Genomic DNA, 25,760 nt, shown 5'->3' with positions numbered 1-25,760 from the left:
CAGCATAGCTTTAAAGACTGGAAGCCTTTGGTGTCTTTGGCATCTGGATGCTTGGAGCAAGGCAGGCTAGCTTCACCTGGGGAGTTCTGCTGATTCTGTTCGTGGAAGTGAAGTGTCTTGCTGACTTAAAGTCTGCATAAGGGGGTTGGTACTTTGGGACTGAAGAAAGCAGCACTATTTAGTAATGGAATCAAGATGAAGCAATTTTCAGGTATCAAAAAGAGAGATGTGTAACATTGCATTAGTATGTGAACTTTACTACGTTTTTCAGGGGAGTAGCCTGTTCTGGTTATCATGTGTTTTCCAAAGGAAGAACATTTTGACATCCTATACCGTAATGCAGTTAAGATGGCAGTATTTAGCATGTTAGTATTCTTACAGGTTTGCAAATTTTATCACCCTTCACTGGATCTTGACTGTATGTTTACTCTTCCTGTGCATCTTTTTTCACCTAGAAATAGTTCATTCTTAACTTGAGTGACAGTTATTATTGGTGGCCCATGGTATTTTGTGGAACAATGGTTGTTTCTTATTCACAATGAGGGAACAGGTTCCCTACACAGGCTACGAGAGACCTCACACTTTTGCGAGCATGATGCGATAATGAGAAGATTTTCAGCCCAGGCAAATGAACCGTTCACCAGCTGAAGAACTTCTGTGGAATGAGCACAGGCTGTTGTGGCTTAATAGAATGACTATAGTAGTTAAAAGTGGTAAAAAACGCCAAACACAAAGGAGGTTTCTCCAATGCTTGAGGAATATATGAGTAAAATGGAGTATCTCAGCAAGTTAGTAAGTCCAAGCTTCTCATTTCATAGAGTGGCCTCAGATACTCCAAAGCAGGTTCTCAGCTAAGCAATGACATGTTCTTTTCTCACTACCAAAAGAGAGGCTTCGTATGCAGTTTGAATTCCTTTTGATACAGGACTATATAGCATTCTGGGCAAACGGTGTGTACGAATTTAGCTGTTAAAGGCTTTGTGCTTTTGAAGTGATTTTCATTTGATGGTCTCAAACAACAACGAATGAAGATCAAAAATATCTATATGGGGCATGCAAGGGTTTTCGGTCCTGTTTTTCAGATGGAAGATTTGATGTACTGACCAGTAGGTTAACAACCTGATCTTCTTCTACTTACATATATGGAAATACCTTTGTTGAGTTGAAAGCACAGTGAGCTTTGACTGAAGAGATGTGCAGAATGTCATAGTGGAAGTCGATGGCCATGGTTACTAATGAAAAACAGTTTTTCATATTCCTACACAAGAATTCCCTTAAATTTTACCATGAATTTCCCTTCTCACCTAGAAAAAAACTTGCGCCTTTGAAGAAACTCATAATGGATTACTAAGAAGCTTTGCATTTAAGGTAGTGTAAATGGTGTTTGCCATAGAGTTTATATGAAGGAATCCATTGGTTATAGCTTCAATACCTTCCTTCATCTATGACACCTGGCCCTTTTAGATGTAGTTCCTTCTTTCAGGCTTCAGAGAATTTCCCAAACTAGTTTGATCACATGCCTTTTTCTTCCCAGTAAATATCAGCTGTCTCATTAAGCATAAAGATGACTTGAATGCTTTGTAGAAGAAAAATAAATGTGAGTGCATTTATGGCAAACCCACTCAGCTGGCAGGTAAAATGACCTCGTATTTAGGTTAAGGAGTTTTTAAAGGATTTTTCTCTTATGGAGATAGATTTTTCTCTGGTTTCTCATAAGACATTTAAAATCACACCTTTTTCTTCTTTTTTTAAACTCTCCTTCTTGCAATTCACAGTAGGACAGTACTGTGAGCATGCATTTCAGAAGGTATATAAGACAGTGTACTACTGTAGTACAGTGGAATGAAAAATACCTCCCTAAAGTGATTAAGTATTAATCTCTAAAGAAAAAAAGTGAAAAGTTCCTGACATGAATTTTATACTCAGTAACAAGTAATTATTCATTTCTTCAGCTCTAGATGCATAGCTTTTCCTGGCCACCTCTTTTGCTTTGATTCATGATGCAAAGAATCATTGGGAGAGAAAGGTGACCTAAGGTTTTATTCTTTCTGATCCTGAGCTCATCGTGTTCGCAGCCTGTTGCTTTGCACTTGAAAGTATTTCTGACTTACCTTGGTTGTCAGCAGCCCAAAGAAACAAATCACCAGTCAGTGATTTGCACAGCATAGCAGCATTTAGTCAGGGTTCCTCTTCAGTTTGTTAAAGTGATTAAGCACAGAGTTGTCATCTCTTAAAAGAGCAAAGTATCCCCTTTATTGCTGAAGTGTTTCTCCTTCAGTTTTTAGGGCCAGATTCCTCAAACACCGCTCTGTGAAGTGGGTGTGCCGTGGAATCTGGATTTGCACCTGAAGCACGTCTGTGCTCCCTCCAGGTGAATGGGATGGAGCCTAAGTAAGGTGAGGTGCTCTTGCCAAGGTAGGAGTAGTTTAGTGAGCAGTGTAGGCTAATGCATCATGCCTGAAACTGAGGCATTTCATAAGCCAGAACTATGACTACTGGAAACACAACTCCAGTTCTGTTCCCTGCCCCAGCGCAGTGATCTGTGCTAGAGCTGTGAATGCTTGGTAAGCTATGAGCATCGCAGTTCCATGCTGACATGATAAAACAGCATCAGTCTAGAAAGGTTAACAGATACCGAGCAGTGGTTGTTAAGGTTTCTTAGGAGCTTCTGAGGTGTTGTTTGCTTTGGGGATATTTTTGTCAATGCTGATAATAATAATATGCAGTGAATTGCCAGAGCTATGCATGTACCAAATACAAGAGGACTACTGTTATTTGTGTAAAGTGCTAATATCTTTATAGCATTTCTGCTGCTGCTTATGAAGTTATGAGTTATTTCTCTACTCTGTATTTATGTTCAGGAGAGCAATAATTCATTTTTGATAACTCAGATTTTGATAATCTGCCCAACTGTACTTGAGAATGGGTTTATAAAGGAACGTGGCCACTCCATACACTGCATTGAACCATGCTACCCAAGGCCAAAGACAGATCCAAATTGCTTTGTTTGGTTGTGGCGTTTTTTTAATCAGCACTTACGTGTTGTGAGCATTTAACTGAGGCTTCTTTTCCCTTTGTAAAGTAAAAGCCACTTCTGGCTATTTTAGTTTAGCCTAATGAAATGGCCGCTGATCACCGAAAAGCCTTTTCGCTCCTTTCATGTTCTCCTTGTGGCACAGCGTACAAAACAGTCTCAAAGACAATGGCTCTGAGCTGTTCTTAAGCTGTCTAGATCTCAGAGTCATAGTTAAGAAGACTTTTCCAGAGAAGAAGATGCATGACAGTGGTCATTAAAGATTTTCTCAGGGTACTTTAGAATGTTTTAAACACTCTGAAGCCATCAGATAAATATGGCAAATAATGCAGACACTTTCAGGTGTCTTTTTTAGCAAGGTGTTTCATGCTGATCGCTCTAAGGGCATAATATTGTCATTTTTGTAGCAAAGGCTATGTATGGACTTGTAAATTTATACTGTGATCCCCTTGGCAATATAAAAATAATGATGTAGTCTCAGAATTAACATGGGAAAGCATTTATTAAAACTCTTGGGTGCCTTCAACTCAGTATGAGTGGTGTAGTTAATACCCAAGTACGGGTGGTTCTAATGGGTGAATACATCAAATAAACTAAAATGTTGGATAAAGTTATGATATAAACAATATATTTCCTGTATTGGATGTAATTTTCAGTTGCCATTATGTCCTGCTCTGCTGAGCCATCCAAAAATATATGAAAGAATCCATAATTGTCACTCATCTTTATGAAATGTCAAAGTCATATACTACATCGACCTCAATCTATGTGCATTAATTCATGAAGAATTTCATTTGATGAGTTTAAGTCAGAACTGCAGTATAAAATCCTGTCAGTGCAGTTTAATTATTTTTCCAGCATTGTATACACATAACACCATCATAGTCTAGACTGGATTGTGTCATGATCTGCTCCTAAGACTAAAGATACTGTAAATGTGTTTCTAGATCAAAGAGCGCTATTTGCTGCAATCTTATTTCTTACTGGTGTTTTTTCCCCTGCTTAAAAAAGGGGAAGTTATGATTTTAGGAGCAAATATTAGTCTTCAGTTTGTGTAGTTTAGCACATCTTTTATTAGCAGATAAGGCTTTATTCTTTAAGGGAAAAAAAGAAAGAAGGACAAAAAAGAGGGAAATGAAAAATAAAGAAGCCAGTCTTCTGACATTGTTTGGCTCAGCAATATCAAACCTTTGAGCTGACTACATCGGTGTCAGTAATTGCTCTGTAGATAGAATTGCCTATTGCTTAGTAGTACTAGCATTATCGATCAGTTGTTTTTGTCCATGAACTGACAATGATAACCTCAAATTAGATCAAGTTTTTATTAAAGAAATAAAACCAAATTATGCCTGGCTGTAGACAAATAATAATGAGTTATATGAACACATAATTATTGCGATAACGTTTTTGCAGAGATGTCTTGAAAGTAAACCCCCAAACCCTCCTATTTGTTTTTTCTGCCATTTGTTAAGCAGTTCTCTGCCTCCCTCACCTACACACGTAATGGGCAAGCCTACGTCTTCTTAGTGACATTGTAACGGTTGCCACAAAGAGGTGGAGAGATGGGGGCGGAGGGGAGATCTGAGCTTCTCTTTGAAAGGGGAGGTATATAAGGGGGTGAATACAAGGATGCATAAGTTATTGCAGCCTCAAGGCAGCAGTAATTTATGCACTGACAGTTTGAGTTTCATGCTATGCTATTTTAAAAAAGCCTTACAAAGTAACTGCCTCTGGTCCGCTAGTGTATGTGTTGGTTTTAGAGATATTCCACATCATGGAGACAGTTTGAACACAAACATTTGAAACACATTCATCACAGTGTGGCAGTCGTCCTGTTTCACTAAGAAAAAAACCTAGTAATATAAAGAGGATAGTTATTTTCCACATTTTAACATGAACTTGGGTGCCCTGAAGGATTTTTCAGGGTTGTTTCATTGCTTATTTGTCTGGTTTTAGACATGTTGATGAAAGTGAAAATTGTGGCTTTAGATGATGCATTTATATTGTATTAGTGTAGTTACTATTGTAGTTGTCCTCTCTGGAACCATTTAGCTACATTTCTCAAAGAAAGCTCAAATTCACATCCACAAAATGGATGTGAATGGCATACACTTGAATAATGACCATTTTTGGTTTGCATGTTTTCCGTATGCTACAAATCAGAGAAAAGTCTAGCTGCACACAGCGTCCATAATGTATAAGACCAAACAATGCTTCCCTTTTGACATGAACCATATAATAATATTTATGCATTAAAGCACCATTTCCTTACAAGGAAGTGTTAGGCTTGACTGTTTGATTATGAATTCCCATTTATGTAGCAATAATTTCCATTAGTTTAACAATTATTTTGAAACTACACATCTAGAAGCATAAATAAGAACAGTGGCTTGAAAAGTTTGAAGTGTGTAGAATTACACTGAGTTTTCATTAATAATATATGTGAAGCCAAACATATTAAGTGCAAGCAGCTGTAGGCCATTACAATTTAGAATTAATTTAAGTAATCTCTGGATTGACCTTCTTCAAAACTGGCCACAGTAGGCAATATAAACACATCATTGTCTGTCTTATAGTGAATTTTAGATGCCAGCTGCATCCTCGTAACATTTTATTGGGTCTCCTGTGAAAATTACGGATAAAAAGATAATGGGAGCAATTATGTTATTTGTTCTTAAGTTTTTACTGCTATTCATGTTGCATAGATATGGTCTTGGTTTATGGGACATTAATTTGCATTTTTTCTGCAGATAGTGTTTTTGTGACTTTAGTGACCTCCCTCTGACTATGAAGCTGGATTTTGTCAAAATGTTTTTAACATTAAAACTTTTACCGCAGGGAATTCAGGCTGCTACTGAATGTAACCAAGTCGGTTCAGTTGTGTAAAAATCAGAATATGCCTCAGAGCATAGCAAAAGCCATTCATTGCATTTCTTTGAAGTGAAGCAATGCAGATTTGCACAGGTGAAGATTTGACCTTATGTGTTTAAAAATAATTTCTTGACAGGTTTCAAATGGAACAACAAAATTGTAACACAGAGATAAAAACTTGTACAAAATCATTATTATAAAAGAAGATGAAAAATCCTCCCATATTTTGATATTCAAATGAGTTCTTTTTTCCAAATCCCAGAGAAGTAATTTTTAGGACTTCACGTGAATAATGGCTGCTATTTAAAATGTTTGCTTAAGAACAATTGAGTTCATTTTATCAATAATGAGAAGTTTTATTGTGGGCTACTTTGTAATATTTTGATTGTCATATTTTATACAACTCTTGAGGTCAGATGGTAGAAATCCACTTAATTGTTGTATTTAACCCGCTGTCATTTCTGAAGGTGGGGAGGGAATACATTCTTGCTTTTTGTTTCTACAGCATCTACCACAATGGGGGTTCTTGAGAACTACTTTAAACAAATAATTGCTGCTTATTGCACTAGAATGAAGGGAAACAGAGAGTCTTCAGTGGACATTTTGCTAGAAAATTGAGAATTAGCTTCAGTTTTATTACTTGAGGTATATTTATATGAGTTACAGTATGAGGAATAGCAGCCTCAATTGTCATACCGACACCAGAGTATAGAAGCAATAAAAACGGAAATTGCTGCGTCACAAGGGAAACTAGTTTTCCGTAAACTAATAAAAATGATGTTCTAATGATTTCTGTGTGATCCTTCAGGGATTTTTAGGGACATATTTGTTAAAGAAAAGCTGAAAGCTGTTTTATTTCCCTAGTTTTAGTCTTTTTTTAATGACTGTCCTTTACAGAGTATTCCTTGGTGCGGTGCCTTCTTCTCAAGTTACTGTTCACAGTATTTTCTCATTTCCTTTCCAGGGCTTTCTACTTTATTCTGTGATAATATAGCACTAGGTTCTTCAACATAAGTAACAAAAGTATATTTTCTCTCCTGCCTGACAGAATTAAAGCTTAGAAAGAAAATTTTGTTCAAGTTAAAGTCAAGTGGAACCTGAGAAGGAGTGGGAAATGTTGAGTGAAACAGAAATTACAAAATTCATTTTGGACCAAGCTGAAAAATGTTAGTTTATCTGCAAAAAATATGGTCCATGTTATTTCAAGACTAACCTTTAGCTTAATCTTTGTTCAGATTTTGAAAGGAAAAGTCATTAACTTTCATTTCAGAAAATATTTTCCTTCATTTTTTTCAGCCAGAGTTATAAATTCAGCTTGGCCTAAATTAACTTGTAGCTGTGGTCCCCTCTACTCCTAAAGCTCTATTCTTCCAGTAAATGTAATGTTAATTGAAAAAAATTCACCAGCTCTATTACTGAATTAATGGAGCTGGAATTGCTAACGGGACGCTTCCCTAAACAGTAAGTGAAGTTATATGCCCATATGTGACTCATGCATGGCATCAAAGAACATTTTTAATTTATTTGAGAGTGGCCAATGGCCACACTTTACAGAAGAAAACCAGCCAGCAATGAACACGCTGCTTTTTGCCAAAAAGAAATGTATCAGGACATTATTTTTGCAATCTCCACATCTCAGTTAAATATTATATCACATTATTCTGTACAAGGATATAATTTTACTGAGACTAGACTTATTTGCATACCTGCCTTCAATTGTTATCATCCACGCTTTGTTTTATTTTATTAATAACTATTAAAAAAAAATCACAGTTAAGACACTGTAAACATATTATAAATATGTTCCTGTGTTAGATTTGGTCAAAAGCAAAACGGATATTTAGCAATGATTTTTAAATCATTAAATTTCAGAATTCTTGCCCTTCTGCATTATATAAAATTATTTGGCATTCATTGATCATTTGTAGATATTTATAAACATGTCCTAAATAAATAGCATGAAATTTTCATTAACACATTTTGCTAAGACAAATGTAACAGGTTTTGATTAAAATTGTTCAGGTGCAAAGCAAACTTTTTCATGTTTGTTTTATTTTCTGCTCAGTGTAGTCTTGTCCCCGTGACTTTTGCGTACTGTTGTATAGTGTTGATCATGCATTATCTTTGTAGACTTCTTAAACATTGTTCACTTAAGCAACAAGTTAGCAAAATGAATAATAACATTATTTTATGGATGTAAATGAGAGATGCTTTCCCTTTGCCCCAGGTGTTAGCTTGCATTTACATTAGGAATGATGTCTGAACCATGCCTATTGTAAGGAGCTATGTAAGAGCTAAGGCTACTGAGAGTAGGTTCCACCCAGACGCAAAAACCATCAGGCAAGAAGCAGTCAGGTTTGCTTGCTGTCATATTTCTTGCATGGTACTTTCAGACAGTCAGCCTAATCTCTGTTATTTTTGTCTCATCTCATACGAAAGACGAATAGTGCCGTGGCACCACAGGAGTCAAGTGAAGCTGTGGTACGTAGTTGCATCTTCTAGTGGTGAGAGTATTTTTGCGGATGGAGTAGATGAACCTAGACAAAATCTAATGTTGAGACTGTCTTATCTCTTAGCACCGATGGCATGTATCATTTATTCTCACACTAGTCCTTACAAATACCATGATAAAAATCCCATTAAAGCTGATGAGAGCTTTTCCTTTGTCCTATTCAGTTTTCAAAGCAAAAATCCTAAGCAGCAGGATAAAGGCTCCAAAATCCATTAAGCTAAGTAACAAATAATTACCCTGCCAGGAAAGCAAGCTTTTTTGTTCTCCTTGTGGAGAACAGAGAAGTTGGTGTTTCTTCCATCAGCTGTGGCCCTGATCATAAAGGACCACTGCACCACTATTGTATTCTAGCAGCCAGCTCTGCCACAGTGTTATAAGGAGAAGTGGCCTCTTCCAGATCTCTGGTCTTTTTAGACGAAGTCAAATTGCAAGGTGATCCCAACTTTTTTCTTCTGCAGTTAATAGAAACGTGTAGTTTAAAAGGCAAGCCTTTATACATTGGGGTCTTGTTTTCTAATGGTGCCTGGAAGTGACTTTATGCATGAACTGTGCTTCTTTCACTAATTGGATTGTTGCATTCAGCTGCTGTGTGTTGCTTTGACCATACCCTGTGGAGCCTCTACCTTCTGTGGGCAAGGGTGCAATCATGGTGCATCAGTTTCACTGCAACAGTAGTTCTGTTAAAACCATCACATTTGCTGACCCTTCAATAAAGGTCATTCTCTTTGTGACAGAATAAGCCAGCCAGAAAAGAATTACATGGCTTCTGGCCAAAAAAAAAAAGAGCAAGGGCACTATAGCAATATTTTGTCTTTTAAAATCTCTCCCTTTGTTTCCTTGGGATTCTTTCCAAAGAAGTTAAGTGTATTATCCATGTGACTTTTGGGAGAAAGAATATTTGAAATAGCTTTTTAGCAATACATCACTGAGGTCAGTATGTGTATGTCAGATACAGGTGTTGCAGTTTTATTTACTATGCAGTGTAGAAGGATGCAGTCTGTATATCCAGCAAAGTAAAGAAAAGCTGGCTTCCACCACATTCCACCTGAGTGTGGAACAACCGCTTTAACGCAGTCTGAGTGCTGCCACATCAGAGGCTTCATCTCCAACCTTCCTTTGTGCTAGTGATGGTATTCTGGAACACTTGGGAGAGAAGCCACAATTTTGGTCTTCAGATGCCAAGAAGAAAATTTAAGTCATTCTTTGAAAGACAACTGCTGGTGCAGAAGCTCACTGAGTATTGCAAGGCAATCCCGTGGCACCGGAGTGTCAAAGGTGGATCCAGCGTGTGTTTGAAGATCATGCTCAGTATTGTTCCTCTGAGGAATTATATGAAGGATAGAGGAACTGAAGCTTCAGTAGGGAGTGAAACCTTTCTCACGTTGTCAATAATGAATGTTTATTTAAGAGAAAAATCAAGCAAGAAAATACGAATGTCTGATAGCAAGGAAGAGCTTTCCTGTGCCACGCCTCTGGTGGTTCAGCTCCATGCGAAATTCCTAGAGAAGTCAATGGGTGGTATATCTAGTGTATTAGACTTTTCCATACTGCTTGAATCTCATGTCTGTTGGCTATGAGTTGCTCTCTGTGACTTCCTAAAAGATTATAATTTGGATTCAAATCTACCCTTTCTCTCTTCTTTGGCCATTATAAAATCAACTGTTTTAAAAGATGTAAGTTACTCCTGATACGCTGTGAGAGCTACATACTCATTTCTTGTCAACAGACATGAGTTTCCACTTTGGTAAGCGCTACTGGTAAGAATTAGAGTCCTGGTGGTTGAAGACATCCATCAGAAGGAAGCTAAGAAAGATAAATTGAAGTATGTAAAGCTGACATATAGAGCTAAAGAGACGTGGTTTCCATTTTTTTATGTATAACAAAATAAAATAGTTTTGCTTTATCTTAATAATTTACTGCAGTTGGCCAGTACAGGTTAATTTTTAACTTCAGGAGACAAGCCATATTATTGTGTTCAACCAGAAATAATAAGCCACCAGCACAGTGGAAAAACTATGGTGGGTACGGTGTAAAATCAAAGAATCATCTTGCTGATATGTGTTTAACCGTGTAAGCAATTCGATATAGCACCTGATGCTGTTCCCTCCACAGTGAATGGCAAAACTCCCTGGAACTCAGCGGTGTTGGAGAAGCGTTCAGTGGTTGGGATTAGGTGAATTACTTTGTGATTACTTTGCTTCAAAAGAAGTATTTGCAGGTCTAGACTGTAAATAAGACTTCTTATAGCTGTTGACAGGCTCTGTGGCCATGGCCTGATCCCTGAGATGAAGAATTATATGAAAAATATTGCAAATTGTTGCCTTTTAAGTTCTGAATGGTGTGGGGTCCTTCCTGTCATTCAGGTTTATATGCTTAGATCTAAACTCAGTCTTTTTTAGGAATAACACATACTAATCTCTTCAGGAATATGGCTGGAGTAGTCACAAGCGGTCTCTGAATTCCCACAAAAATTTCACATGGCTTTAGCTGAAGCAGATTTAGGCTCATGTTGATTGCCAGTGTTTTAAAACTCTTTGCAGGGAATGGAAAAGAGCTGATCTAGAACGTAACACAGTTAATTCGGCTCTCTGCCTGCTTCACTTCCAAGGTGTTCTAGTTCCAGGATGTAAGAGGGAGAATAAAATATTACTATATGTGGAAAATGAGGTGGTGGTGTTATGTGGAAGGCTGAAGGACTGGAAAGTCAAGTTGTTTCTCTTCTGCTGTTCAGGATAGATAATGGCATAAATCCACTCCTCTCGAGTTCTGAGTACAGAGGAGATTTGGGAGTGTGCCTAACTGGGGCTGAAGGTCTGCAGTGGTTTATCCTAGAGTACCTGAACCACTGGTGCAACATGTAATCAATGGAGGTATAGATGAAGACATGCTTAACTGCATGGTAGTAGGACCATGTCTCAACGCTGTGTCTTTCAGCATACTTTTATTTTTAATCCTCCCTCAGTTCCACATCATCCAAAGTGATAGAGGTGAATCACAATAGGGGAAGTAAATGAGTAGAAGCCATGAAGTGTAGCAGGGGAGACAGCAGTGCTACTTCTGAAAGATAGGAATGAAGACACCAAGGCTTTCATTACAGGCAGAGACAGAAGGGCTATCCAAAGAATGAGGACAGACATGCACAGTGTAGACCTTTTAAAACAGGGGCAAAACTTTTGCTGCATTAAAAAAAAAATTGAAAGAAAAGGAATCAGTGAAGTGATGTGACATGCTCCAAACAGTGAGCAAGAAAATCTGGCATTGAGAGCTACGATCTCAGTGAGAACTGTTAAGTGTAGCAGTGCAGTTAGAAAGTGATTCTTGACCTCTTGATATGCTATGGTATATAGCGCAGTCATAATAATCCAGTGTTTAAAGAATCTGCTTTTTAAATGTTTGCGCTTTTTTGCAGAAACAACAATAACAGAACTTTTTACTGTAAAAAGAAAGATGTTGGCTTGATATTTCACTACAGGGGGAGGATTAGTTAGTATTGAGTACAGTCAGAGGGGACCAGCTCCCTGGGGTAAGCACAGGCATTATATTTTGAGCCTAGAATATCTGTACATTAATAATTAGTAAGGTTAGATGGAAATTTTTTATTGAAGTCAACTCCAGTTGCTCACAGGCGCAACCGACCTGGTTTTCCCTTGCTTTTCATACCTGCACAGAGATAATTACAGTGGCAGAAATTGTTAAAATAAAGAAATCTTATTTAGTTTACCTGGGGGCAAAAAAAAAAATACTAAACAAGTGCCACCTGACTGAAGGAGGGCAGTGGTGGAATGACAACCTTTTGTTTTAAAGTATTGATTTGCACAGAACACTTAAAACCTTTCCACTCTATATACCAGGGACCTCCCTTGTTCTGTGAAATCTTTCTCTGCCTGAATGACTACAGTAATGGGAAACTGAGTGATCAGAACTATCAGTGCTTGTGCTTCTAGCTGTGTGTACCGTTCACTGTGCATTTTCTCCTTCAGATTGGACAATACTAAACTTTTTGCATATGTTATCATTGTAGTGTGCTAACCACGCAATCAGATTTGTGAGGCTTTGGAGCCATGGAAGAGTAGTCATGCATCAGTATAATATCAAAACAAATGGAATAGAAGAGTTCTTTTGTTTCGCTGAATATTGGATTGAATATTCAAATAGCATATAAACGTTTTAAATAATAGTAAACACTTGGCAGCGTAATTGGGTGCAAAGCCCAACATAATTGGAGTACTGAGGCTGGCTGGTCCCAAGGACGTGTTTGTTACAGCTTCCTAATTTTACAAAACAACTCTGAGAAAACATTAAGAACAATTTTGTTTGAAACTACAAAAACAGGGAGTTTGCAGTTTACATGCAACCCCTTCCTTTTGTAATAGATACTCTACCACTCTGCAACCTTGGAGGGGAATTTTCTATCTCCCTTTTCTTCTTCAAGCTAATAATTGATAGTCTGTCTCAGATATGTATACATCCCATTTAGTCAGGCAGTCCTTATCTGTGCACTTGTTGAACATGTTGCAATGAAATAACTAATTAACAGTGTATCCTGTAGAGAATTCTGTGCCACTTTTTAAGCAGGCCACAGAGTACATGTTCTGAGAAGCACATATCCTATTTTCATAAGTGATTTCCAAAGGCACACGGGACAGGTCTTTCAGAGGTATTTAGGGTTTCAACATACACATAGTCACATTGTGAAAAGCATCTCAATGAGATCTATGCCTGACTGCCATTTCAGTCAGTGGAGCGCAGGTGCCCCATGTGCTGAGATTCTTCAGCATCTGCATCTTAATTTCCCCTGAAAACCTACTCCTACCATCCTACCCAAGTCACTTTTGAAAATGAAAGGCAGATACCTGTGAAAATTTTACCTATGCTGCACTGTGAATGAGCCCGTTTCTGAGAGGATCGTAGGCAAAAGTATTAGTTGTTTAAAATACTCTGGTCATTACCATTTCTAGATCATTTTCACAGAATCTTTACCATTTACCATGTGCACATGCAAGAACAAGATTTTTTTCTTTGTGTTTATTGATAATATAAAACTAAGAAACATGGTTTTACGTGTTCAGTGATTTTGCTGTATAGTCATGGTGTGTATATGGGTGTATAGTCCAGCAGCAGTTAACGAAGGTCTAGTGGCCATTAATTCTTGAAGGATGCATAACCTTTTATTGATATCGTTCCATGTTCATGGTGATCCAGCAGTGTACGCTTCCATTATGCTAATTTTGGGACAAATTTTGAGGGTATATGCCCGTCTATCAGCAGATCCTTTATATGCAGGACCAGTTTTTGCCCAAGGTGGTCAAGTATGGTAAGGTTGAGCCTCTGCTGAAATTGCCTTTGAAGTCGTATAGGTTATTCCCTGAGTCCGGTTTCTCTGTGAAGCCCATCATGCTGGTATTTCTAAACCGTCAATTACCAGAGCAGTAAATTAGACAAACTCTGCCCATGCCTAGGTAATGGTACCTTTTTTTTTTGATAGATCAAAATCGCATTATGCCTTCCTCTGCAAATTCCATTTGTGGAGCATAAAAATGAATGGGATGGCACCGTAGGGGGGGGGAAAAATATCCAATCCATGGGAAAAATGTCCTGGAAGGGGGAGTGCTGTAGTCACAAACGATCTTGGATGCTGTAGAACAGTCTGGATCTGAAGCCCAACCCTTGCTGATGTGTGGAGCCAACTCCAAGAACGCGCTCCCTCTCCTTCCTTCCCCAACTGAGCACATCGAAACTTGGAGAGATGAAGCCAGAGCTAGACTTTTGAATAACATTCCTGTCTCTACTTGGGAAATATTTATGCTGAAATGTTTGCACATTTCTGTATAGTCCAGCCTAATATTTCATCTGAGCTGCCTTCCTGAGCTAAATCAGGAATAGCATATTCAGTAACTGACCACAGCTGCTTAAATCTGGGTTTTTTTCGCCCATCTGAGGTTACTGGCTCCAACCCCTGTATTTAGAAGTTGAAAAATAAAAAGCAGCAGACAAAAAATATTCTATGTGTTAGCAGAGAAGGGATAGCTAATGCTAATATTCTTAATGATTTTTGATACAATGAAAAAGACCTCTAATATTCAAATAGGGTTATAAGGTTGGATAATAAAAGCAAGGCATTGTTTCCCCTTCAGTCTCTTTCTTCAATAGCAGGTAAAGACCCAGGAATTTCCTGTCTGCAAATGGGTAGTCTCTACGCTGTAGGTTGTGTGTCACCATCCCGCAGAATAACCAGGTCTTTTTGATTCACAGAACATAATGCTGCAAGAAGTAATGGTGTTAGGTCACTGATACAGAGCACTGAACCAGTACATCCTCATTCCGCCACCTCATCTGTGTGAAATGTTTTGAAAGGTAACTTGTTACCCCTAAGCTTTATGTTGGGTCAGGTGCTGTCTATTGATGTCATGCTAATTCTCTGCTAACTTTGTAAATTGTCATTCTGTGGCCTCACTACAGGAAGAATCAGTATAAAGCAGGTTAGATAATATATTCCGTGCTCTGGTCAATGCAGTAGAGCTACACTTGTATGTTCAAGCCCAGTTCAGACCAAATCTGCATTGCCAAGTAGTCTAGGAGGTATGCAGACCTGTTTCGAATTAGTATGAGGCCATGTAATTAATGAATACATTGTTGTTATGAAGAGAAATGCTTGTACTGAAAAAATATAGGTAGTAACGCTATATAAAAGCTCCTTGTTACTAGCCATTGGCAAAAAAAGGCAGAAACAGCCAACTGAGTGACTAAAAAGAAACACATGTGCAGACTGTGAGTATGGATCCATAAATTATCATTTATATTATCATAAAAACTCATTTAAATTTCAGAATATTTTTAAAATCGGTACTCACCTTTTGATTGCTATGGTTTTTTTATGTGTTCAGAATAAATAAAAGGAAATTAACTTACGGGTTGAGACATGAGACACATTCCAGCTGCAAGGGCAATTAAAATGCTGGATACCAAAGGGTGAGATGTTGATGAAGAGAGACTTTGAAAGGCTGATAGCATCTGTTAATGAAAATTCTCGGAGGCAAAAGATTTGTTTGCTCAGGTAGTTTGAGAAACAGAAAGTGTAGATAAAGGTTAGGGAGAGGAATAAATATTTTTCTAACATGATTGACTGAAGGTCAGATAGAAATTTTACTATGTTTGAGGACAATTCAACTAGCATAATTTTTTTCCAAGACATTTATCTGCGGTGAATCCAGGGGGTTTTTGTGATGAATATGTATTTCAATTCATAGTCCGATTACCATAATCTCCTGTGATTGTTTCTTCAAAGGAATAATATTTATCATTTTTTTAGACTCAGCAGTTCCAGACATGTTTTTAAGAGAAGGCAGTCAGCAATACTCTTGCACGTTCATGCTAAAAACCCTATACATATCATGGCAAAGAATTAACTTGTATTATCAATAATTTTAAGTTTGCAGCATACATTGAAATTACATTTTTAGCTCTTTAGATGAATGCAGTGATATGTGAGGCCAAGTTTTAGCTATTTTCAAAATCCTCTGCTGTTGATAGGTGGATAAGTTTCCTTTTTCCAGAACATTTATTGGCTATAACAGAATAAATGCACTAATATTCTCTTTTGGCTAAAAAAGTTATTTAAGCTTAAAAAATAATTCATTTTTATTTCCTTTCTCGGATCATAATTCCACACAATACTTTCCTTTTTAACTCTATTTGTAATTGTGTCACGATTGTGCAACTTTACCTGGAATAATAAATAACGCTTTCCATCAGTATCCCAGTTCACTCGAGGCGAGGTAGCTATTCAATTTACTCTAGCAAATAAGATATGAGGAAAATGTATTCTGAGATACCATACTGGTGTTTTTACTATATAATTTCAGTGGCTAGCGTGTTTGTAGGCAGTATAGGAATCTTTAAAAGTATATGTTCAACTATGTTACAGCTTGAAATAAAAATAAATCTAGATATGAATCAGGAGAACCTGAATTTGAAAATTGGCTCTATTACTAATTCTCTGCATGGGATAGGCCAAATCATTTTTTTATTTTATGTCAAATTCATTATTTGCCTATTTCATAAGGGAATGTTGACAATAAATCTGTTAATTTTCAGTGCTTTGAGCGTTATTTAGCATTGTTGTTAACATTATTAATGTTTTTGTAAGAAATTTCTGAAAGCTGAGTGACGCAAAAACATCTCGTGTGAAGTGCACTGCTTTGTGTTAAGTGTAGACCACTCTGTGGGAGATACAGGCCCACGTATGATGTACTTCTGAAACAATGAGGCTGGGCTAAAATGTGTCATTAAGGCAGAGATATATCAGGAGTTTTGCAGGCTCATTGAAAAGAGGAAGGAAATCCGTATAGCCATATCAATGCCAGCGGGAAGGCCAGCGTTAGCATTATATACAGGAGCAGACCTTTCGTTTCTGAAATAAAGACAGCGTTCATTGCACCACCTCGCTCAGACCAGCCACAGTCAAGCCTTGGGAAAGGTAGTTCAACAGCTTGGCTCGTCACTGAGCAGCAGCACACTGTTGCATTATTTATCAGGTGGCTTGTCATTTTCTGTTTTTCTCCAAGTCATACGATAGGCCAAATATATCGCCTCAAAGTCAGTATTGGCACCAAAAGATGAGTTAAATTCTCCACGTCTTGCAACATCTGTGCATGCTCTGATTTTGGTATTTGTAAGGTTTCTCTTTGAGAACTGGTTTCACATGAAATGTGCTGCACTTGTTTTGCAGACAAGTTAGGTTTTCTTTTCCAGTGTGATAATTGCTAGCTCTGTGATTCCTAATTAGAATCTTTTTGCTGAGATAAATATGTAAACACAATTAGATATGTATTTTTAACATGCAGTAATTAGCCTCATCAGTTGAGTGCTAGTCAACACACTGGCATTTTTGTTGTCTTTTAGTTTTTCAATTGCAGGTAAAGGTTGTGAGTGATACCTACGTGATGATGCCTTACACAACTTCATTCTTTTATGTAGTTTCTTCCATTGATTTCCACGCATGTTGCAAACACAGAAAAATTACACGGCATCTCTCTTGACTAGAAAGAGAATCTAAGAGACTGTCATCCAAATGTGCCTGAAGTTAAGGACAGACTAAGGCCAAAGGATCTCAATTAGGCCTCGCTATGGTCAACTTTATGGCATCAAGAGGATTATGGCTGAGATATTTTCTATCCGTAGTGGCTAGACCTGGTTTCTTCAGTAACCGGTGCACGGGAGTAATGACAAAACCCAGCTCTGATGATCTGAACGAAGTGGTTGGTAATAGCTGTGTATCTTGGTTTCTTCTTTTTTACCCAGAGAAACTTCTATTCTGATTATATCATTCAAAGGCTTTTCAGCTGAAGGCTGGTCTCTTGCAAGCAGCAGGGCTTGGTGTGGACTCATTCTAGCTTGCTCCGTACAAAAGGCAGTAAGTGAGGCTGCAAAACAGTGTGGTCGTGGGATAGAAGTGCTCAAAGGTGAATAGAAGGGAAAGAAGCCACTGCAGAAGGCTGCATCTAGGCAAGGCTATGATACTGTACTAAGGTTATGGTGATAGCTTCCTGATACCGGTAGGATGCAGGACTGTACTCAGCAAATGGTTTATTTTGAATTTGCTGATGTCACTTGGAGCATGTCCTTGCTGGAGAATTCAGGCCACTCAGGGAAATCGGTGTTGGGCAGGAATATCATTGGAATTGAACTCCCTAGATTTGCATCCCACTGTATGTGTAACAGTACTGTGCTTACTGCATAGTTTTAGGTTTTCAACTCTGCTGGACAGACAAAGCCCTGAACTCAGTGTAGAGCTTCACAGATGAGGTCTCTGTACTTAAGCCTTGCTGGAGAATTCAGGCCACTCAGGGAAATCGGTGTTGGGCAGGAATATCATTGGAATTGAACTCCCTAGATTTGCATCCCACTGTATGTGTAACAGTACTGTGCTTACTGCATAGTTTTAGGTTTTCAACTCTGCTGGACAGACAAAGCCCTGAACTCAGTGTAGAGCTTCACAGATGAGGTCTCTCTGTACTTAAGCAGTTTAATTTTTTTTTTAAATTCAGATCTCCTAAAGCTTGGAAGTTAATACTTTTTAATGCCAATGTAGTTTTACAATTTTGCCATTGGCATGTAAAAAAGTTTTGCCTTTGAGAGGGCTCTCCACTACTCCTAGGCCCATATCTCCCAGATCTCAGCATCCTCTGGTGACAGAATGCCCTCACTACTACCTCTGTCAGCTTTCTGATAGCATCGCTATCAAGAGTTCTTATTACTAAGTACACAGAGGATACCCTATAGCCCATGCCCACTGGACAACACAATGCTCTTCACCTTCTGTCACTTCTCAAAATACATTATTCCTTTCTCTGATTTTCTGTGCTAGTTCTGCCTTCTTTGCACAATTGTTTACCTGTTATATTTTCCTCAAGCAGAACATACTCTGATTTTAAAGTGTTCCCATCTCACCTGTTTTGTTACCCATCTGCATCCAGAAGCTATAATCAATTATTATTCCCTTGGAAATTCTTTAAAGAAAGATTTGCATAGCAAAGCTAAAACTAGAACACAGTTCTTTCGATAAACTTTGGATGATATTGTTGTATTGAGGTACACCTATCTGTCCTACACCAGGAGACTTGCCCACATCATTGTGAAAGTCATATGAATAAGTCCCCTTACGGAAGTGACAGCATTGCTTACAGCATCTTTATGTCTGCCCTTGGTTATTGTACTCTTTGATCCCTTACCACATTACTCTCATTTTACACTGGCACAGCTTCATTCAAAAACACTGGAGTTGCACTGACCTAAAACTTGAGTAAAATGAGGGGTGAGTTAGATGTAAGGTTGTTATGAAAGAACAGATCAAGGTGAAATGCGTTCAGAAAAAGCCATGGAAAAAAAAAAAGTCTTGCATTCAGCAGATCTGAATTCCTGCATGTTTAGCTGTATTCCATCCTGAGCAAATGCGGGCCAGATGATTCCTGTAAATTCTCCTTTAGAGCCAGGCAAGTTCATATTCACTCAACCAAGGTGACTTATTATTTGTGTAGATTTCTCTGTTTATGGATGACAGGTTGCAATAATGTAATATATGTACAGGGGAAGCTAGAGGTTTACTGAATAGAAAAAGCAGAAGAAAAAAATAACGTTAGAGTGTGTTTGCTACTTGGTCTAGAAGGTTGTCTGCTACCAGAATAATGGAGTGTAACACTTTACGTGCTGGTTACCAGATAGAAGTGATCAGGTCAAAAATAGATGGAATGCAGTTATTCTACTTTTATTTAATAATTTGAACTTACATGTGTTAGACTGAAAGAGCACTCCAGTGTACTAGTCATTTGCTGCATCTCTTACTGGTGACTAGTTTAGTAGCTTGTTCCTTGCTTCTCCCCCCACTATAAAATTGTTAAGCAGACATAGGTTATGCAAAGCATACTTGCCTGAGATGTTTGGATTTTGAATGATGGGGAGTGTTTTGGGTTGGCTAGTTGTTTTTTACTCACGCCTACCATGTTGATCTGTTTGCTTGTAAATTAGTGCTAGGCTCAGTGCCAAACACACAGAATATCAAAGTATATCTCAACTTAGAGACCTCTGATACGCTTGAAATGTAAGCTGGTGTCATAGAATTTGTATTTGTCTTGGGGAAGCACTTGCCTTGATGGCCTCCTTTTTGATGAGTTCATTGTGCCTTTGTCAAACACAGCTCTACACTTAAATCCCTGAAGTTGACTCGCAGGCTAGAAGCTGAGTTCTTCATATCATGTCCCAGATACATAGTTCAAAACACAAGTATTCAGAGCAGAGCTGATGTTCATTCAGCTGGCACAAGCATGCTCTATGCCAGGAAAATATACCCCTCAAAGATCTTTGGTACTCAGCAAGGCAAAAGAAAGAGGGACTGCAAGCAAATGCTCTTTCATTTCTAATAGGAGGCTAAGGTCCAAGATCTTATCAGGAACATTCAGGAAAAAAGTGATTTACGTAAGCGGTAATTTTTTCTCAGTAAGTACTTTGGTGCCAACTGCGAGGTCTCATGTGATACTACAGATGTTCCAGTGTGGTCTTTTACTTATGACACATTAATGATTGCTGTTACTTAAACAGGAGTAAGTTCAATGATGTAGTACCTAAAACTTCATATGGCTGAGCAAACTGCTCAGATGAATTTTACTTATGTGGATGTGGGAAAAGTTTCATGAGCTTTCATAGATGCAAAAGAGTGAAGTGTCCTCTCCACCTGTGTCAGCAGGGTCAGTTGAGAGATGCTTGTATCAAAGGGATGATCTGAAAGACTGAAGTACAGGCTTTGCTTCCCTGGCAGAAGTATGAAGATACTGGGTGAATTTGTGTCTTAGTCCAGCTACAGGGAGGACTGCCTAGAATGTAATTCTGTCTGGGTTGTTTAAAGTACAGAGATAGCATTGCAACAACTAATGTTTTCCCTGCTTTGAGGGAAATTTATATTGAATATTTTCCCTCTTTGCAAGCTTCAGTCAGCAGAACTCAAAATACTTGCTTCAGCTCACTGAGAGGTAAGCTGGGCACTTGTGTTCTAGTTGTATTACTGTATCTACTTCCAGCCCAATCATTTTGCAGACTGTTTAGATGAGGGTTAGCTCTTTTAAATCATCAATATTTTAAGAATAAGCCAGACAATGACACATTTGAATATTAAGCCCAGGATTGTCTAAGCTTTTAGTAGGTGCAGATCAGATTGACTTGTGAGATTGCATTCAAAGATCACAGGAGCAACCCCTCCCCAGTACGTGGCTAAAAGGGACCAAAACGTAATATGGGTCTGTTACATGACTTGGCAAGTATGGACATCGCCATCGTGTGACCAGATGTATTTGTAAATCAGTAATGCCAACACGTTAATAACGTAGTGCAGTGAAGGGATGTGGTGCCATCAGACGAGCTAGCCTCAGAAGCAGTGCTTCCAGAAAAATGCATGCCTTCCATCCTGCTGCTTTTTTACATCCAAGGCATGACCAAGAAAAAAGAGGTTGAAAGATCAGATTGGGGTCTGACTGAATTTTTCCTGTTGTCTGTATTTGTGTCAATGACTATAGAATGAACAACCTCTGAATTTTAGTAATGGCATTATGAACCTGTTTTGAGATTATGTCGTTGCTGTCATCTTCTAGGAGGATGTCAGTTTTTCTTGTATTATCTAATATTTTTTTGCTTTATCGATTGAAGTAGTATAAACCAGCAACAGTATTAATGAAAGCCTTTCCTGCATGGCTTCTTCACAGACCGGTAATGAATTATCAATCCTCTAGTCTTCTGGGATAGATCTGATGCAGACAATAGAAGAACTACAAAATAGAGATAGTTGCCATGGCTAGCTGGTTTCCTTTAGGGTGAATGAGATGAGAGGCACCCATGAGAGTTCAGCACCTCCAGGGTGCTCAGGGGCAAGCATCTCTTGTGAAGCTTTCACACGGCATGTTTACTGGAGGGTAGGGAATGGAAAAGCTCAGTGTACAGGTCTGGTCGCTGACATGCACAGAACAGGGAAAATAATTTCCCCATTCGTTACCCAGGCAGTACCCCCGAACTGTCACAGCTTGCATTGTTATGCTAAGGAGAAAGAAAAGTTCACATTTGAAGATAAAATGGTCCTTTTATTTAAACAATCACACTGCTTATGTAACAGCTCTCTTAATGGTAGAGTACAGCTGGAGCCTGGAACATGTTTACAGAAATATCACGTAATGGGTAACAACGTAAAATGTAGTAAATGGCGCTGGAGGCAATAGGCATGGAGAGAGATTGGAGGTTGGGAACAGTGCAACGCATATTTGCGAAGATGTGAGTGTGTTGCATTCCTAAAAGCAGGAGGTTTGAACCATGCTTTTGTAAAGCAAGGGGAAGGGGCTTTGTAAAGGTCGTCAGAGGACTGGCCAAATGACCTGTCACAGGAAGGGCAAATGGTACTTCTCAAAGTGAGGACGGGAGAGGGAGAGGGCCCAAGAGAGGCGAGCTGGCATAGCACAGACGGTGACCATAGGGAGGATTTCAAGAACTGGCAAGGGTAGAGGGGACTGTGACTGTAAAGACTTGGTGTGACAAGGAGAAACAGGAGGTAGAGAAGACAGAAATGGTGACGCTCTGGAACTTTTTCACACTTAAGATTACAGTAATTGTATTTTCATGCATAGGAAAAAGGCTGCTGAGTAACCTTGCTCTTCTCTTTCTTGAAATGGTAACCACTGACTAATACACATGCATGCAAAGACACACACACTCACACCCACACAAACATGCAATTGCACAAAATTAGGAAAATTGCCCAGCTTTCTTCTGAGATATTCAAGGTTTGACAAAGCGAGCTCTGACGCAGTGTTAACTGAAACTGGGTGCATGGCAGTCAACCAATGGCATCTGCTCTCCAGCATGTTCATTTTCACTTCTTTCCTTGAGACAATTTGTAAGTTTTGTATGTGTTATTAGCAAAAAATAGAGCTACAGATTTTTTTAAAGTGTCTTTTTTTTATAATATGTTGAACCATTTTGTTCAGTTTGGAGAGAAAAAAATAGACTTATGGACTGTTTTCTGTTGTTTACGGCAGGCTCAAGGTTCATGCTTAGACATTATATGAATGATGAAACAAAGTTGTAAATATTCATTACTTAGTGGAATCATATTTTTTAAAAGCACATCTTTGTACACAAAGCATTTGTAAATCCCCATTAGTGGTATTTATGTTCCCACATCAAAACTCCTCGTTTGCAGCCAACCAAATATCTTAGGCTTAGATCTTCCTCCTACATGTAATGGAATCACAATGCTGTCACAGACATCACGGCCATTTTTGTAAAATATGATGTTAAGGAAGACTGAGTTCATTGTGCTATACATATGTAAGTGCCTCCCTTTCAGTAGTCTCAGGGGAAAGAAGATGCCAGAAAGAATTCCCAACCAGCGTACATGTTAACTGTCACCAGCTTTCATGGGATAGTAAAGTGCATTCATACAAAGAAAAACATTAAGAATCAAGGCGGCTGCACAGGGAAAGTGAGGGCATTTGAGTGACTTAAGGAAGTCACATGGTAAATTATAATAATCTAACTGCAATCTAGAAAAATCACACTCTTTTCTTGTTTGTGTCTGTAATGAGGTAATGATGCAGCTCCTCTGGCTTCAGACAGCCACTACAGATTTACAGCAGGCTACGGGAGATCAGACAGCAGCACAAGTTCTTTGTTATCGGTATGCCCCTACAATGATATCTGAGTTCAGAATAGCTATTGGTATAATCCGAAGCAGTGAACACGTCGTTCCTCTGTAGCTCAAACTCCTTTCAGTTTCAGAAGCATAGGGGACTGGTTATCACAGAGCACAATTAATTGATTGTTGATCCTGTATGTTTGTGTGTTTATGTGTGTGAAGACATTCTGAACATCTCAAATCTGGCTGTGGATAAGAAATCCACAGTATGACTAAATGATTGGACTGAAAGTTTTGCAAACAAATTATCTGGACAGAAACACAGCTCACATGGATGCTTCTGTACAAAGAAACTCCACTGGAAACCACTGTGTGTGCTTGAAGTAGATGACCTCTGTCTTTGATTGGCATCTGCCCAGATTCGAAACAATTAGAACTATGCAAAAATTTTAATTTCCTGAATCAAAACAGGTAATTCACCAAATTCTGTTTGCTTGTATAATTTCCCACTGTGCAGTCTTTGGTCATTCTGTGCTGCTTCTCTCTGCCATTGAGGCTGCTAAATGAGTTGGTATTACCTTAATGAAAGCATTGAAAGTGTGGTTAATGCTGCTAGACTCCATATTTTAAAACATTTTTTGAAATCAAAGTGAGTATCAGTAAAATATTCTCCTGTGGTTCATGGCTCCAGTAACCAGTACAATGACTTAATTGGCATTCTTGTGCAGTGCTTGGATCTTTGCCAGTTAATGACCCATTGCTGCAGTCTGTACAGGCAAATTACCCCTTCTGTCCGGCTCTTCAAGCTGATGGACTTTTGCCCAAGTAATGGCTGCAGGCTCCTATTCTTAGCTGGCACGGACCGCAGCACAACCATAAACATCCCTGAGAGGATCATAATATGATATATTGGACAGATTCTGATACGCCTCACAGTAATATACCGCAAAGCAATTCTGCTGAAGTCAGTGACTTTGGCAGTGGCATAGCTGAAAGAAGAAACTGGTCCCTACACTGTTGCTTTCTCAAGTAATGAAGCACTTGCAGGCTATTAGCTAGTCTGCGTCCCTTTAGATGATGCAAGTTTTTGTGAACCCTTTGTCAAACATTCAAAACAGTTTTTATTTTTGTTCTGTTTTTAAATGGTTGCATTGTCTCTTCCCCCTACAGGATTTTCCATTCTTCAGGCGATTATGGAAGCAGCAGTACAAAACAACTGGCAAGTGACAGCCAGATCTGTAGGAAGCATAAAGGATGTTCAAGAGTTCAGAAGAATTATAGAGGAGATGGACAGGCGGCAAGAAAAAAGATACTTAATTGACTGTGAAGTAGACAGAATCAACACCATTTTGGAACAGGTATATGCTTTTCAGAAATTGTGATCTCTTTGTGACAGACATTGTTAATGTTTCCAGAACTGTCTATTTCTAGAAATGAATTAAATATCCTTTGAGATGTGAGTCCCAACAACTGGCCGGTTACCTAGTAAAATTAAAATGCCTCAGTGATGCTCATAGCTGGTGGCAGCACTTACATGGAACCTACCTGATGCTGTAAAGCAATGACTTAAGTTTCTGCAGGGAAAGTTGGTAATGGTGGACCCCAGGTTGATAGCTGAACAATTATTGGTTTTAGGCTTTTCCTTCCATCTCCTCTGCTTCCCTTGTTATCTTCTCAAAAATTAGTTTAAAAATCTCACAAATATGTGTGGTACTTAAATCCAGGCAGCCAGTTTGCTCAAGGGAGTGGTGAGTTGTCTTCTTTTTAGCCAGCTGTGTTTGCTGATAGCATACCATTGAGGGGAAAGATAGCTCTGGATTTGCGTATTTCAAATCTAGCATTTTATTGCAGTTTAGAAAGTCAAGTCAGTGCTTTGTGTGGAGTCTAGAAAGTCTGCTCAGCTAAGAGGGAGTAACATCCGAGCAGCTGGCGGCTCACGGCTTAGACAGGTGTACTCTGCGCTGGGTCAAAAACTGGCTGGACGGCCGGGCCCAGAGAGTTGTGGTGAATGGAGTTACATCCAGTTGGCGGCCGGTCGCGAGCGGTGTTCCCCAGGGCTCAGTTTTGGGGCTGGTCTTGTTCAATATCTTTATCAATGATCTGGATGAGGGGATCAAGTGCTCCCTCAGTAAGTTTGCAGACGACACCAAGTTGGGCGGGAGTGTTGATCTGCTCGA

The 25,760-nt window shown here is 38.8% G+C and overlaps 1 protein-coding gene across 1 annotated transcript in view; it reads left to right on the top strand.

Moving 5' to 3' along the window:
* GRIA3 (glutamate ionotropic receptor AMPA type subunit 3) overlaps positions 1–25,760 on the top strand; it is a 161,953-nt gene that overhangs the window by 50,817 nt on the left and 85,376 nt on the right. The window contains exon 3 of the mRNA XM_009275302.1: positions 24,754–24,941. Coding sequence (XP_009273577.1) covers positions 24,754–24,941 — 188 coding nt within the window. The remainder of the gene's footprint in view (positions 1–24,753; positions 24,942–25,760) is intronic.

The sequence above is a fragment of the Aptenodytes forsteri genome, unplaced genomic scaffold (genome assembly GCF_000699145.1).
Source record: "Aptenodytes forsteri isolate BGI_AS27 unplaced genomic scaffold, ASM69914v1 Scaffold143, whole genome shotgun sequence".
NCBI lineage: Eukaryota > Metazoa > Chordata > Aves > Sphenisciformes > Spheniscidae > Aptenodytes > Aptenodytes forsteri.
Note: the sequence above shows the minus strand (reverse complement) of the source record. Positions and strands in the feature narration are given on the sequence as shown.